Here is a 14,184-nt window from a genome sequence, read left to right on the forward strand (position 1 = left end):
GCTCCAAAAACCTTGCCAACACGTGGCCCTCAACCCATTCCGGCTGCAGTGTCAGGGCGAAGCCGGAGCCCTGGGAGGCATGGCTCGTTGCTTTCCCGCGCCTTCTAGGCCGCGCGCTGAACGCGACGGGGCGCGGGCTCGTACAGAGCCGGGCTGCGCGCGCTCCGGGGCCAGCGACGGTTAGAGCCGGCGGCCTCCAGGCCGCAGAGGAGCTGGGCGGGGCCGCCTGCAGCCAGAGCGCGCGGGCGCCGGGCAGGAAGACGCGAGCGGCCGTGAGTGCGCAGGCGCGCGGCGCCCCGCCTCCCTCCCCCCCTCCCTCCAGCGTCGGTCCGGGCGGGCGGCGCGAGCCCTCCCACTCTCCCCCGCGCCGCCTCACGACTGCGGCCCTCGCTTCACCCCGGACGCCCGGCGTGCGAGTTCGCCCGCCCGCCAGTCCGCCCGCCCGCCAGTCCGCCCTCCTGCAGGCCCGGGGCCTCCGCCTGCTCGTCCACCGCCGCTCGCCGCGGCCCCGCTCGCGTCCACGCTGCCTCCCGGGCCGGCGCGGCCGCGGGCCACCGCTGCCCCTCCCGCCGCCACCCCGCCCCCTCCCCGCCTGTTCCGCCCGCCAGCCGCCGCTCCGGATGAGGTGATGGCAACGGCCAACTTCGGCAAGATCCAGATCGGGATTTACGTGGAAATCAAGCGTAGCGATGGTGAGCCGCGGCGGGTCCGCCGGCCCTTTGATTGCTCCGCGGGGTTGTGGGGGCGGGAAGGCGGCGGCCCGGGCGCTTTTGTGTGCGGCGTTGTGCGGATCAGGCGGGCGTGGGGTCCGCCCGGGCGCCGCTGCAGTGCGGGGGCCCCGGCCGCAGGGCTGGCCGGGCGGGGGCCGCTCCCGGCTTGACGGTCCCACCCCGGGGACTCCGTTAAGGTTGTGACCGTGCCTCGCGCTCTCCCGGCTCTGCCCTTTACCGGTCTCTGCAGCCGTGGCGTGGCGAGGGTGGGAGCGTGAAGATCGGGGGGTTTCAGCACCGAGAGAGCCGACTGCCAGGCAGACGCCGATGGGCAACCATCCGGTTGTTTTTAACTGCTCTCCGGTTGTCAGGCCCCTTCGCCTGTCCTCTCCAAGCACGCTCTGCTTTCCTTTTTGCTCGTCCCTTTCCTGGGAGAAGGATGCAGAAAATGCTGCACTCGGCCATGAAAAGGGGTGGGGGGAGCCACGGAAAGAAATGCTCGATACGCTTTGCCAAGGTGATGGTCGTGAAAGGGATGGAGAGGACGGAGAGATGTGAACGCAGTCCACTCGAGGCACTACTGAGAGGTGGGGGTGGGCGACCGGATGTTGATATTTTCACACCCTCGGGAGGTAACTGAGAAAAGTGTAAGGCGAGGTGAAGACACATGTTTAATTCATTTTTTTTTCAAGACCCGTAGTCTTATAGTTGTTTCTGCGGATTCCTCTTGGGGGGAAATGTTTTATGTCACTGACTTCGAAATGTAAAATGGAAATCGTTTATATTGTAAAGGAAATGAGAAAAAGGGAATGAATGAAATTATATTCCTTAATTCGAATATTGAAAAGCGGGTTAGCCTGAATTATGAGTTGATTCCTGACTGCATCTCCCCCATAACCAATTCTTTTTACTTACTTTTGGCCTGTTCACCATCCTTTACCCTAGTTAATAAGGGCGTGGATATGACACCCACTTTTTGATTTCTACCAAATTCGACCAAGTTATGTGAATAGATATGAGTAGATTAGTTTTCCTGTTATTTATGATGTTTGGGAAGACCCTATACGGCTAATTTTTTTCCTTCCTCTTTGCTTTTGAAGTAATTTGTAGTAACTGGAAGCATCATTATTTTGTGTATAAGAAAATAAATGATAACTTGTAGAGTTTTAGAAGTTACCAAATGGGAAAGAGATGTTTCCTTTACTTCGATTGGGGTTTACTTTATTATTTCTCTGCAGATTGCTTTCTTGTAATTGTTATGCTGTTTCATGGCATTTTAGTTTTTGGTGAATGCGGGTTAGCTGCATATCAACAAATGCAGGATTTACGTGTTAATTTAAAACTTGGAAGTATAATAAAAAGGTAAATTCTTACAATCTTGCAAGTCTTAACTATGGTAATTCTAGGATATGGGCTTATAATAATGTTCCTTCTGCCTTCAACATCAGCCTATAGCAGAAATTCTGACACATGAGAGCTTTATATTCCAGTTATAGTAACCTAGACAACATTTTAAGAAGTGGCTTCTCACAAGAAGTAGTAATGTCAGTACAGTGTGTACTGTGCTAACTATGGTTGTAAATGCTTAAGTGCCTTGGATGCAAAAGGGTAGAGGTGGGTAGCTCTTTCAAAACGTTTCACACTTATTTTTGGAGACCTTATAATCTCAAACTGGCCTTGAACTTGTTTTGTAGCTGAGAACCTTGACTGCCTCCTGCCTCCACCTTCTGAGTGCCAATTTATATGGTCCTGGGGATCAAGCACTCAGCAGTTGAACTACATCTTTAGCCCTGAAAAAGTGGGTAACCTCTAAAGGAAATAGCATTCAAAGTGTTTCACAGTTGAATTTCATGTTTGGACGATTTTCCCCAAACTTTCTCTCTTTTCACTTTAAGGGGGCTGTTTTTGCTTTCTTCCTTCTGTAACAGATCAGTGATTGGATAAAATATCAGTGGTTATTGTAAAAAATAAAAATAAATAAACCAGCCTTGTGGTTAAATAAACACTGATTCCTAAGACCTGAAATCACAGGCGTAAAGAAGAACCACTTCAGCCTGATGTTAACTGGTCAACACTTCACTGCATGCATGATTTTTGTTCCTATCAATGATGGTCATATAATAAAGGATTCCAAAGGCCAAATCGTAAACCAAAATGGGCCCATTTATGTCTTTGAAGATCTTGCAAAAATTCTAATCCCAGGAAGTCCTCACTGGACCATTACCAGTGGGCTTCTGAATTCCTAAGTCATCCTAAGTCATCTCATCCATGAGACAGCATTTTTGCTTAAGCGTTGATACTTAGAACTGTACTGCCTAATGTTTTCAGACTGCATGGCTAAAGTAGGTTTTCATATAGAGAGTGCGGTGGAGGCATGTGAAGATGTCCTTACTCACAGGATTAAAATACTTTGCTTGAGTACATCTGTGCCTCACCCCACACGCCCATGTGGGTCCCCGTTGAGTGCATTGCTCATTTTTGGAGTTTTGTTTTCGATCAAACATTGTGTTAGGGCTGGTGAAAAGGTTCAGCCTGATGACCTGAGTTCAGTCTCCAGGATGTTTGTTATAGGAGGAGAGAAACAGTCCTTCTATTATTTTAATTAGTCAACTGGAATTTTATCAGGAAATAAAATCCTCTATCTGTGCTGATTTCTGAACTACCACCTTCCCACTGTGAGTCCCCTTCCCTGGTGGCCTCTTAATCCAGGATCCTCAGGGATGATTGAAGCAGAATTATCTAAGGTTTTCTGGTTATTTGGATTTTGTATTATTATGCTCCCCTCTCCAATATTATAAGGTTAGATATGGCAAGAATTTGGCTCAGAGTCTAGAGATTGCTTTCAATTCATAGGAAAACTGGTATGAAATTGTAATGATTTCTTAAAATAGACACATTCTCTTGCTTATGCCTTACTATTACTTGATTCAGGTCCATTTTAGAATTCATTGACTCTAAAAACTACAGTTATACAGATGCATAGCTAGATAGCCTGTATTGGGAAAAATATTTTTTAAAGCTCCCCTATTAAACTAAAAAATCTGTAGTAACAGTGACTGGTTACCCTTTAGGGAACTGGGGCACTGCTGAAAAATAGTAAATATTTGAAAAGTGCAGCTGAGGTGGCATTGGTCTCTTAGTTGATTTGTTGTCTAATGGGATTGTTTTAATTTTCACCTAATAATCTTGGGAGATTCTCATTTTGTATAAATGGAAACTTAGTCATGGGTCAGCATGAGTAACCTGTGTAGATCACATAGCTTGTCAGTGGCAGTTAACCCGCTTTGCATAGCATAGAAACCTGACTACCAAGAATGATTACACAAAAGGAGGAATTCTGTGCTCCTTCAGAACTATATATACCACTTTCTACGGCCTAGTCAGTGTGTAGACATTGTGTCTCACTTGTGGAAAAGGTACTACAGAGCATTGTGTAGAGCCACATTGTGATAAATAATAGTTACTAGAGTGTTCCTGTTTCTTAATTAAACATTGAAAAAACAGTGTCTTCATTAAAGCATCTGAAAAGCAGAGGAGATGGGGATTTCAGGGATGCTGGAGTTTAGGGCAGAGAGGTATGCTTTGCCATTTATTATTGTACTAGTTCATCCTTACATGCCATTTTATAGGCTTCTGATGAATAGAGTTACAACTTAAATAATTAAAAATGGGCAGTGGAAGAATACAATAGTAATTATGTGACTGTTGTGGGACCAGGATAGATTGGGTGTTTTTGTAGATTGGTAATTTCCTCTTACAGGTGATTAAGATGGTATTGCTTTGGTGTTATATTTATTAGGCATAGTTTTCCAGTTGCTTCTATTATTTAATTGGATTCTTACAGGGACCATATGAAGTAATAAGCAGAGTAGAAAGACAGCATATGCATCATTTTATGGGTGCAGAATCAGAATTTGCCAAGCTCACATGGTTCAAAAAGGACATAGCCTGGTCAGATGCTAATTAGTGACTACTAAATGCTAGCAAATGTTGTTTTGATGATAGGATGTTTTATAATTTGTGAATGTTGATTTTTTTTTTTTTTGAGAAACACAAGGCCCTGTAATAGAATTCCCTCCATTACTATGAAAGGAGCTTAGAAAACTATCTACCAATTTGTAACAAAGCTTACATTTGTCAAATTGATGAAATCAAACTTGAACATTTTATCATTTATAAAGGTAAAGAGTTAGCAATTAAAGGCTTCTGAAAGTCATTTTTGCTTCCACCAGTATCACAAAAAGCTAGGAATCTATTTATCTAGCCACTCCATCCTGTGGCAGATGTGTAGAAAAGGTTGTGTGTTAACTTTCACCACCACATGTCTATATATACTTTTTAGCTTTGGAGGAAGCAGGGAAGAACCAGTTAAGCTTGCACTTGCTGAAACTCATGAAAACAAACCAGTGTGGAAACCCAAGGACAAGCACTCAAGATCTACTCTTCCTAGCCACAGTTTAATTATGGGTAATAGAATATCGACCAGCTGCTTGTAGCGTCTCTAGAATGCAGCACGCCGGAGGGAAGCTGAGGCAGGCAGATCTCCACAAGTTTGAGGCCAGTCTAGGCTACATGGTAAGACACAGAACAGCAGCAACAAAATTACATTACTCGTTGCAAAGCTCAATTCTTGAATTCAGACAGTTTCTGATTTTATATCCTCTGCTCTGTAACCTAAAGTAATTGCTTAAGATAGTTGTTTTGCAAGTATTTGTTTAAACATTCTTAGCTTAAAGGATAGACATACACTTTAAATAAACTTTAAACAGGCAGACCTCTGTGAGTTTGAGGCCAGACTGGTCTACAAGAGCTAGTTCCAGGACAGGCTCCAAAGTCACAGAAAAACCTTGTCTTGAAAAACCAAAAAAGAAAAAAAAAATACACTTTAAACTCTAGATAAAACTAAGCTTTATTCTTCTGGTCTACTTTTGGAGCAAAGTTGATTTTCTTTATGTCACCCACCAACTTTTTTAAAAGCTATCTCTAATATGAAAATCTATGGTCTGAAGCTGCAGATCTGAAACGTTGATTCCTTGATATGATATCACAAACTGAAAATTGATGCCTGGTCTTATATGAAGAACTGCAGTCAAACACATGCACACTTTTTAAGAAATCAATAAAATTAACCCCAGTTTACGTGTATAAGATAAACACACACACCAAATAAATCTGATAATAGGGTCTTTTCCTCAATATATCATTATATGTGTGCGATTGAGACATGCTAAGCATGTTTGGTGCGAAACTGAAGTAGATGTATGAAGGGACGAGCATTGGCTGCTTTTCTAAAGGACTTGGGTTCAACTCCCTAGCACCCACATGATAGCTCATAACAGGCTATAGTCCAATTCCAGGGGATGCAACACCTTCTGGCTTCCATAGGTACTAGGAATGCATGTGGGCATGGCTATACATGCAGGGAAAACACCCTTATACTTTACACACAAAGGTAAATTTTAAAAAGATAAAACTCTTTAAAAAAATAGACAATAGTGTTTTCTACTAAACATTCAAGTACTTAGGGATTCATAGAAGCTGTGGATGCTGTGCCACATAGATAACATAGACAGCAAAGTAAGTTCAGATGCACGGACAGTGGGGTCTTGTCTCATGAAAACACAGTGAAATAGCGTATCAACTCATTGTCAGCTAATTGTGTTAGCTTTTTGTTGTATTCAAAGAGTACAGTGAGGAAGCAAATGTCTTTCTTAAAAGTCACATGTCATCTGGGCATGTAGCTCAGACCTTTCTTATTTTTTGATATTTTTCTTTTTACCTGTTATAATAAAACTTGGACATTCGCACACTAGAGTGTGAAGTATTTTGGAATATAGACCTTAAATGATTGTGGTATATCAAAAATAATGAAATATTTCATTAAATTATTCCATGTCCTACATTCAGTTATGTGTAGAAATGGAATGAACAAAGTCCTAACAAAGAAACAAATGGTTTTAATAGTGTGACTAGTACTAATAAGTGCATGCTAGTCTGTGTAAACCTGTGCCTTTTTAGAGTTAGGCTCCAGTTAGACTCCGTTTGCCTCTTCCTCTGCTTTCTTCGAGAACCCACATTCAGCTTACTATAACACTGATTCCGATAGTCCTTGCCAGTTAGATGGATTGGCATTACTTGCCACTAGTGATCTACTATTTTTCCTAATTTTTAACCTTTGTTCTAATTTCAAAAGGCATAATGTACTCCAGTTTTAAGTTTCTGGCAGACCATCGGCTCCTGACAGCTGTTTTTCCCTTAGAGAAACCGAGTGGGAATCCTTACACACAGACTAAGGACATCGGATATGGACATAGGTAGAACATTCTACCAGCTGCTCCTATTCAGTGTGATTGAGAATAGACTCCCTTCACAGTGTTGCCAAGTACTCCTCTGTTATATTTTATTGACTTTCAAAGACTCCACTTGTAGGTTTTGAAACTAATTTTTAATAAAGTTCCATATATGTAAAGTTATTTTTAGAGATAGGATCAAGAAAGACTATGTGTATGATTACATTTGTTGTGTGATCATAACTTGATGATCAGACCTATTAGCTTCTATCTTCTATACTGCTGTTTAACTTTAATTTCTTTTTTAAAAAGTTGATCCAAGCAGGATGATCTCTGCAAATTGAAGACCATCCAGGTTATAAAGTGAGACCCTATGTCAGAATTTTTAAAAGTCACTTGTTCTTTGGATATCTGCAGAGATTTAGCATTCATGCCCTTTGCTAAATGTGTGCCATACAGTACTGGATTTTCATGACAGCCTGTAAGGCAGACAGTGTCTTCCCTACTTCACACAGATTCTAGTGGGCCAGGACTGTGATCCTTTATTTTCAGAAAAGCTGGATTTCCTAATGAACCTGGCTAGAGCTGGCTAGACTTCATGGAAAGTAAAATGTAAATAGTGGAGAGTGTATTGGTGGAGGAGGCAGCATTCTGGGCTTATAGCACAATGTGGAAGAAGTTCCTGAGCTGAAAACACGGGACTGTTGATAAAGGGAATTTCAAACGGGGCTGGAAGCATGAGAGATGAACACAAGGAAATGGGGGAGGGGGGCCTAGAGTACCTTGTCAAAGGCTTGGGGAAAAAAAGGTAAGGTAAGCATCTTGGAATTAGTTTCTAGGACACTTGGAAGCTACTGTAGGACTTAATCTCCTGAAAGCCGTAACAGGAGTTAGCCAGTGATTAGTGATAGCTTAGAGACAGAACTACAGAAAATGAGAAATAGCTTGGTGAAGATTGCGTTGGTCTAGGAGGTGAACAGTGACTCAGAAGCAGATGAGATGAAAGCAAGGCAATAACCTTGTTATGTGGTGGCATCGCTTGTGTTAATTGTTGCTGTTGCGTGTTTTACTTTTTTTTCTTTGCCCGGCACCCAGCTTCAAAATAATCACACAAATGGAAGCTTATTCTTTCTTATAAATGCCTAGCTTGGCTTATTTCTAGCCAGCTTTCCTTAACTTAAATTATCCGATGTACCTTTTGACTCTGGGCTTTTTCCTTTTCTTACTCCGTGGGGCTGTATGACTGGCCCCAGCATCCTCCTTTTCTCCTCCTCCCAGATTTCTCCTGTTTATTCTGTTAGAAGCATACAGAAAATCTCTGTGAACTTAAAAAGGGGAAAGGGATGTGCAAACTTTGTCTAGATCTTTGAAAATAATGGGCCAATTAATGGTAATATATAATACTTTAAGAATAAATATGAATTAAACCATGGAATTCATGTTTGTTTCTATTTATTTATTTTTAAGATGTATTTATTTAATGTATGGGTATTCCATCTGCATGTATGACTTTATGCCAGAAGTGAGCCACCATGTGGCTGCTGGAAATTGAACTCTGGACCTCTAGAAGCAGCTAGTGCCCTTAACCACCGAGTTATCTCTTCAGCTCCCTGCTTTTTTATTTTTAAGACAGAATCGCGTGTGTGCTAGGCTGGCTGTACTTAACTCACTATGTAATGGAGGATGACCATGAATTTAAGATCTTCCTGCCTCTCCATCCCCAGCACTGGAATTATTACACCCTATTCAGTTCTAAGGATTGAACTCAAGGCTTTGCACATGTTAGGCCATTACTTTTCTGAGTTTTCTACATGCTAGGCAGTTACTTATTCAACTGAGCTATACCCCAGCACCAGAATTTTTTTTAAATCATACTTAGTATATTTGCTAATATAATAAGAGATGTGAGTTTGCTAACATAATTTAAAATGAGCTATGTAGTGCAATGAGAAAGATTCGGATATATTTGACAACTGGAATAAATAATTTCTTTATTTCAGCCTATGGACATAGTAAGTTTATAGTTCGATATTATGATGAATGTCCAATTCAAGCATTGTTTCTTGATGCGTCATCCTTGAGATTGGCCAATATTGACTATAAAATGATTTAACAGTAGCATATCTCTGCTCTAAGATGCAAGCACATGAAATTTATTTTCTGTTTGAGTCTGGGGTGCAAACAGCTTTAAACATATGTGGAGTCTTAGTTTGGTTTGGGAGGCAATAATTTTACAGGTAACAGAATTGTAATTTACTGTGGGACACTAAAGAGAAGTGGATGTAAGGATTTAGCAAATGAGAAAAATTAGAGGCTTCTAATTTACTAGAGATAAATCTTGGAATTTAGTCACAGGCAGATATTTGGTAAAATACTGTGTTGAAATAAGGCTAGCTAAGGATGAAACAATTGTATTTTATTTATTATAAGGGGAAACTCATGAAACAGAAAACAAGAAATCCAAGCACAGCAATGTCCCGCAGGAAAAGGCGCAGAGACAGCGCACCTGAAGGTACACACCTTTTACCCTGGATCCCAGCGAACCTTGCCTTAACTAAGACCCACCTCTTAAAAATGATTGGCTAACAAGGTTCCCCATCATCTCCCACATTTGTCTAAACAAGAGCAGTCCAAACCCAATACAAAACTATATACAATAGGAATAGATATCAAGTATAAATTACGAACAACATAAGCAATATTAAGCAAGAAACACATGACAAAAGAGTCTAAACCTTGCATCGGAAATAAGCTTGGCTAAATCATGAGAGGAAGGTAACTACGACTGTCTAATCTTCAACCCCATCAAAGGCCTGAGAAGGGAGATAGTATTACGTGAGCAGGCAGGAACTGCAATCAAGCGGCTTCCAAAGCGAGCAGAATATGACGGAGACAATAGCTACCTGAGCAATCACCCAAAGTCTCATTTGCAGTGTTGAAGCAACGAACTTTGGCCAAGCCTAGCGTAACTGACAGACCATTTTCAGAGGCAGGAGATTTTTCAGAACCATCTCACCCTGTCTTGGCAAGGTTTGGCAGTCCTTTTCCTTGTGTCCTGCTTGTCCAGTCCAGATACCATGTACTTTGTCAGTGGATGAGGCAGGGGCAGTTCCTTGCCCAAAGGCCAATTGTGCCAAGAAGAAAACAAAACTCTGAGTGAAGTGTCCTCGATGCTCAACATTCTCTTGGGAATACATTGGTGCTGTCAGGAGCAATCATGTCTCATGTCAACGTAACTCTAAGTTATTTAAATGCCATCTTCTACAGATCCTTGAAGTGGTTGAAGATTATCTAGGCAGAATACAATCTCTGTGTATCTAAAGAACCTAATTAATCTGAATGTACGTATAACAAACATGAACAACTATTGACTTATAATATTGAATACCTGTATAACTTAAAGACTAAGGCTTCATGTCAATATTAAATAATCTGTAAACAATTGTGCAGCAAATGAGGACAATGACCTCAAAATGTGAACAGTGTATAAGTATCCTGTTCAGAGGTAAGAATAAAATATATAATACGTTCCCCACCAATACTGTTAGTGATCAAAATTTGTACTGTTTTAATAAATTGACTTGTCTAAGGTCATCTATAATATATAAAAACTTAAAAACTATTTTCTCTAAAAGTCCTCCAGTTTAATTCCTTTTAAAAGTTTCTTTATATACTATTATTGTGTTAAGATCGGAAGTCTAATCATTAATTATATGTAATGCTTCCATCCTTAAGGTTTAGTTTGCCTTGCCTTTAGTGATAGTGGTGTTTGTTGGTTGGTTTTGTTTTCAATTACTCCACTAGTATTTGATGAATGGGTTTTTAGAAAAGGTTATCATGTCAGCAACAACAGCAGACTAAAGAGCTGTTGTGGTCATTTAAATGTTACATGGCTCTATAATTTCTTCCAAAATGTAATGCTAATCTCCAGTTAATGCCTTTTAGGCCTCCCTGTTCACGAGATTCAAAGGTCTAGACAGGAGGATACTCTAGCATATAAAAGATGCTTGCCACATGGGCAGTGGGTATTGTCACAAAAATGTGTTCAATTACAACTTGGTAAGAGTGCTGATATAATTGATCAGTTCAGGGCCCTGTCCAGCTTCCAAGGTGTTCAGTTTTATAAACCTGTTGTTTTGGAGTTACATTTGGACTGTTGACGCTCTTCCCCATACACAATCCCCCAGAACAGTAGGTGTTCTCTCTGTTCTTTCAGTTGCAGTTTAATTTTGAGTGATACATTGCTTTTAACCTTACCAATTCTTATGCCTTTATTAAAAACCGTTATTTAAAGTATACAGTAGAATTTTCTGTCTTCCTGCTATACTCCATATCTTTCCTTCCCTATTTAAGGGTGCTTTATCTATTCTCCAAGAGATCATGTACCTTGGGTATTGGTCCTAAACCTGAAGTACTTCTCACATAGTTCTTGCTATATAGGTAAACTGAATTCTTTTTAGCCTAGGCGGAATGGTTCCAGAAACACAATGTTATTTAATGGATTACTACATATCTCCTCTTGAATGTTTCATAGACTCCTTATTTAGCGAGCCCATAATTGAACCAGTCCTTACGTGTAGATGTATGTCATCACTTTACTTTTCCCTTTGCCTGACTCTGAAACCTAGTTGTCTCCCTTGGCTCTTTGCTCTGGACCTCATGTGCTCTCCTCAGTTGTCTTAATGAAACGTTCAAGTACTCTTTCATCCATCCCTGCACCGTGACTTTGGTCAGGCTGGAAACTTGTCTCGTCTAAGTTCCTGCAGCAGTTTCTGTAAGCTCTCCCCACCTTTGGTTAGCTGCTGTTTCTTAGCAAGCCTGAGCAGTCTGCCCCACCTGCTAGCATCATTCTTGTCACTTAGTTTCAAACACAGGCTACTCCAGACACGCTGGGTAACTCCTTTTTCTTTTTGGCTATTGTTAAACATCCTACACTTTTTATTCTTACAGTAATATGAATCCCAGTTTTATGTTCTGCATCCATCTGTTTATTTGGTCAGAATGCTCATGAGAGTGTATTAACTGCTTAATTTTGTCTGGTCAGACTCCGGGTCTGCTTTGTCCCCACTACCTAGCAGATGGTCTCTATACAAGATTGACAGTTTGTTGAGTCAGTGTTTAAGTGGAGTAGCTATGCTACTCTTTTTTTTTAATTTTTTAATGATTTATTTAACTATGTACATTGGTGTGAAGGTGTCAGATCCTGTGGACTGCATTTTCAGACAGTTGTGAGCTGCCATGTGGGTGCTGGGAATTGAACCCGGGTCCTCTGGAAGAGCAGTCAGTGCTCTTAACCGCTGAGCCATCTCTCCAGCCCTAGCTATGCTACTCTTTCTACACAAGCTTTGACAATCTTTTTTTTTTTTTTTTTTTTTTTATGATTTGTGTTGCTCATCTCCAGGCATAAAATGTATGACATGACAAAGTGATGTGCACTATTGTTCTTAATGTATACTTTAAATTTTCTTTTTTTAAGTGTAATTACTCATTTTGATTAGCAGTATAGCCCCATGGTTAACCATTAAGTTCCAGATAGCATGTACATGTATTGAAAAGTCTCCATCCTTTGCCCACAACCATTTGTCCTTCCAGTGTTACCAACTTCTCCTTAAGTGAGAGCCTTTTTGTCTTTCAGCAAGTGTGCCTGTGTATATCTAGATACCTATATGTAGTATAGATATGTTTAATTATGTACTTCCCTACACAATAACTGTATAAAATGATTTATAATTTAATTTAACTGTGTAGCTCAGTCTGGCCTAGAACTTGTGATGGTCCTTTGCCTCAGCTTCACCCAGTGCTAGGAATGTATGTGTGGGCCTTCCCTCCCCGCTCCTGTAGAGTATTTGAGCACAATAGTCTCATTCTTTCTCATGATTACATTTTATTAGTAGCTGAATATACCAGCATTTTATTTACTTGTCTTTTATTGATGCACATGTTTGTGCATCATTTGTAGATTCTGTATGAAAGGAGTGTATGCATGTGCCATAGTGTGCATGTGTAAGTCAGAAGACAAATTTGGGAATTTAATTCTGTCCTACTGGGTAGGTCCTGCCATTCCAACTCAAGTTGCCATGCTTAGTGGCAAGTGCTTTCCTTTTATCCATCTTGTTGGTCCTTTTTCTAGTAAGAAAAAAAAATAGTAGGGATTAAAATCCTTGAAGTAGAATCAGTGGTCAAAGAATTGATTCTTTTTAGTTTGCTGGAACTTGGCTATTTGCCTTCCACAAAGCAAGAATTTACCTTTCTGCCTGCAAAGTGCCTACTGGTCAGACCCTCATTTTGCCTTTACTTTAGGCATTGTTCTTACTCCAGCTTGGACCGGGAGCAGAATTTGATGGTTGCTTCTCTTTCCTTTTGAAATGCCTTCTTCAGTTGTGTTCTAATACTCTGCTGGGTTTTCCTTGTTTATGACAACTCTGGATCACCTGCACTGCTACCATTAGTTGCCTTGTGTAGACAAATGGAAACCTAGGACTTCTTTGCTTCCTCTGTGATCACATTTAGCTTTTAAATGCTATGTGGATCAGTGTTTCTACAAGTGTTGTATTATCATCATCATCGTCATTATTATTTTTATTCCACCTAAAGAGCCTTTTTTACATTTTTCCCTTGTCACTCCCTCCCAATGAAATTTAATACCACAGATATCTGTTGTTTGTGCATCTCTTCATGTGTGTGGCCCTTGGGAATGCCCTGAACTGTTGTAATATCTGATATATGTTCTCCTTGAGAGCCAAATTTTTCATCCTCTTTAGGACATTATCTTTATTGGTGAGAAACTGGTATGCTGAAGCTTTTCTCTTCAGCTGGACTACCCCCAGAACCAGCCAGCTTACTTGATAGCACTACTAGGTAGATAGCCCCAAGCTTGATATGTATAAAATGAAACTCAGTAGCTTGACTTTAGCCACACTGTCCGCACTGAGCTCCTCTAACTCCACTCTTTGTATATCTTTTACTTTAGACTATGTAATTTTGTATTCTCTATTTAACCTTAACTATTTAAGAACTTGAAGGAATGGCTCTTGTCTATTTGACCAGACATTGAAAACAGAAATTTGAGAAAGCTGCTTAGCCACTACTACCACAGAATTCCATTGGTGGTGTAGAAGAGAGTGTGATGGGAAATTGAGGGCGTAGCAACGTTATAGTGAGTGTTATTCTCATGTAAGGTGTGC

The 14,184-nt window shown here is 40.9% G+C and overlaps 1 protein-coding gene across 5 annotated transcripts in view; it reads left to right on the forward strand.

Annotated features, from left to right (window-relative positions):
• The first annotated feature begins 582 nt into the window (after positions 1–582).
• Positions 583–14,184, forward strand: part of Kif2a (kinesin family member 2A) — a 62,296-nt gene continuing 48,694 nt past the window's right edge. For all 5 annotated transcript variants that reach the window (XM_038324396.1, XM_038324392.1, XM_038324397.1 and 2 more), the window contains exon 1: positions 583–692. In XM_038324396.1, the coding sequence (XP_038180324.1) occupies positions 629–692 (64 nt within the window). In that variant the 5' untranslated portion in view covers positions 583–628. The remainder of the gene's footprint in view (positions 693–14,184) is intronic.

This window comes from Arvicola amphibius, chromosome 3 (assembly GCF_903992535.2).
Source record: "Arvicola amphibius chromosome 3, mArvAmp1.2, whole genome shotgun sequence".
NCBI lineage: Eukaryota > Metazoa > Chordata > Mammalia > Rodentia > Cricetidae > Arvicola > Arvicola amphibius.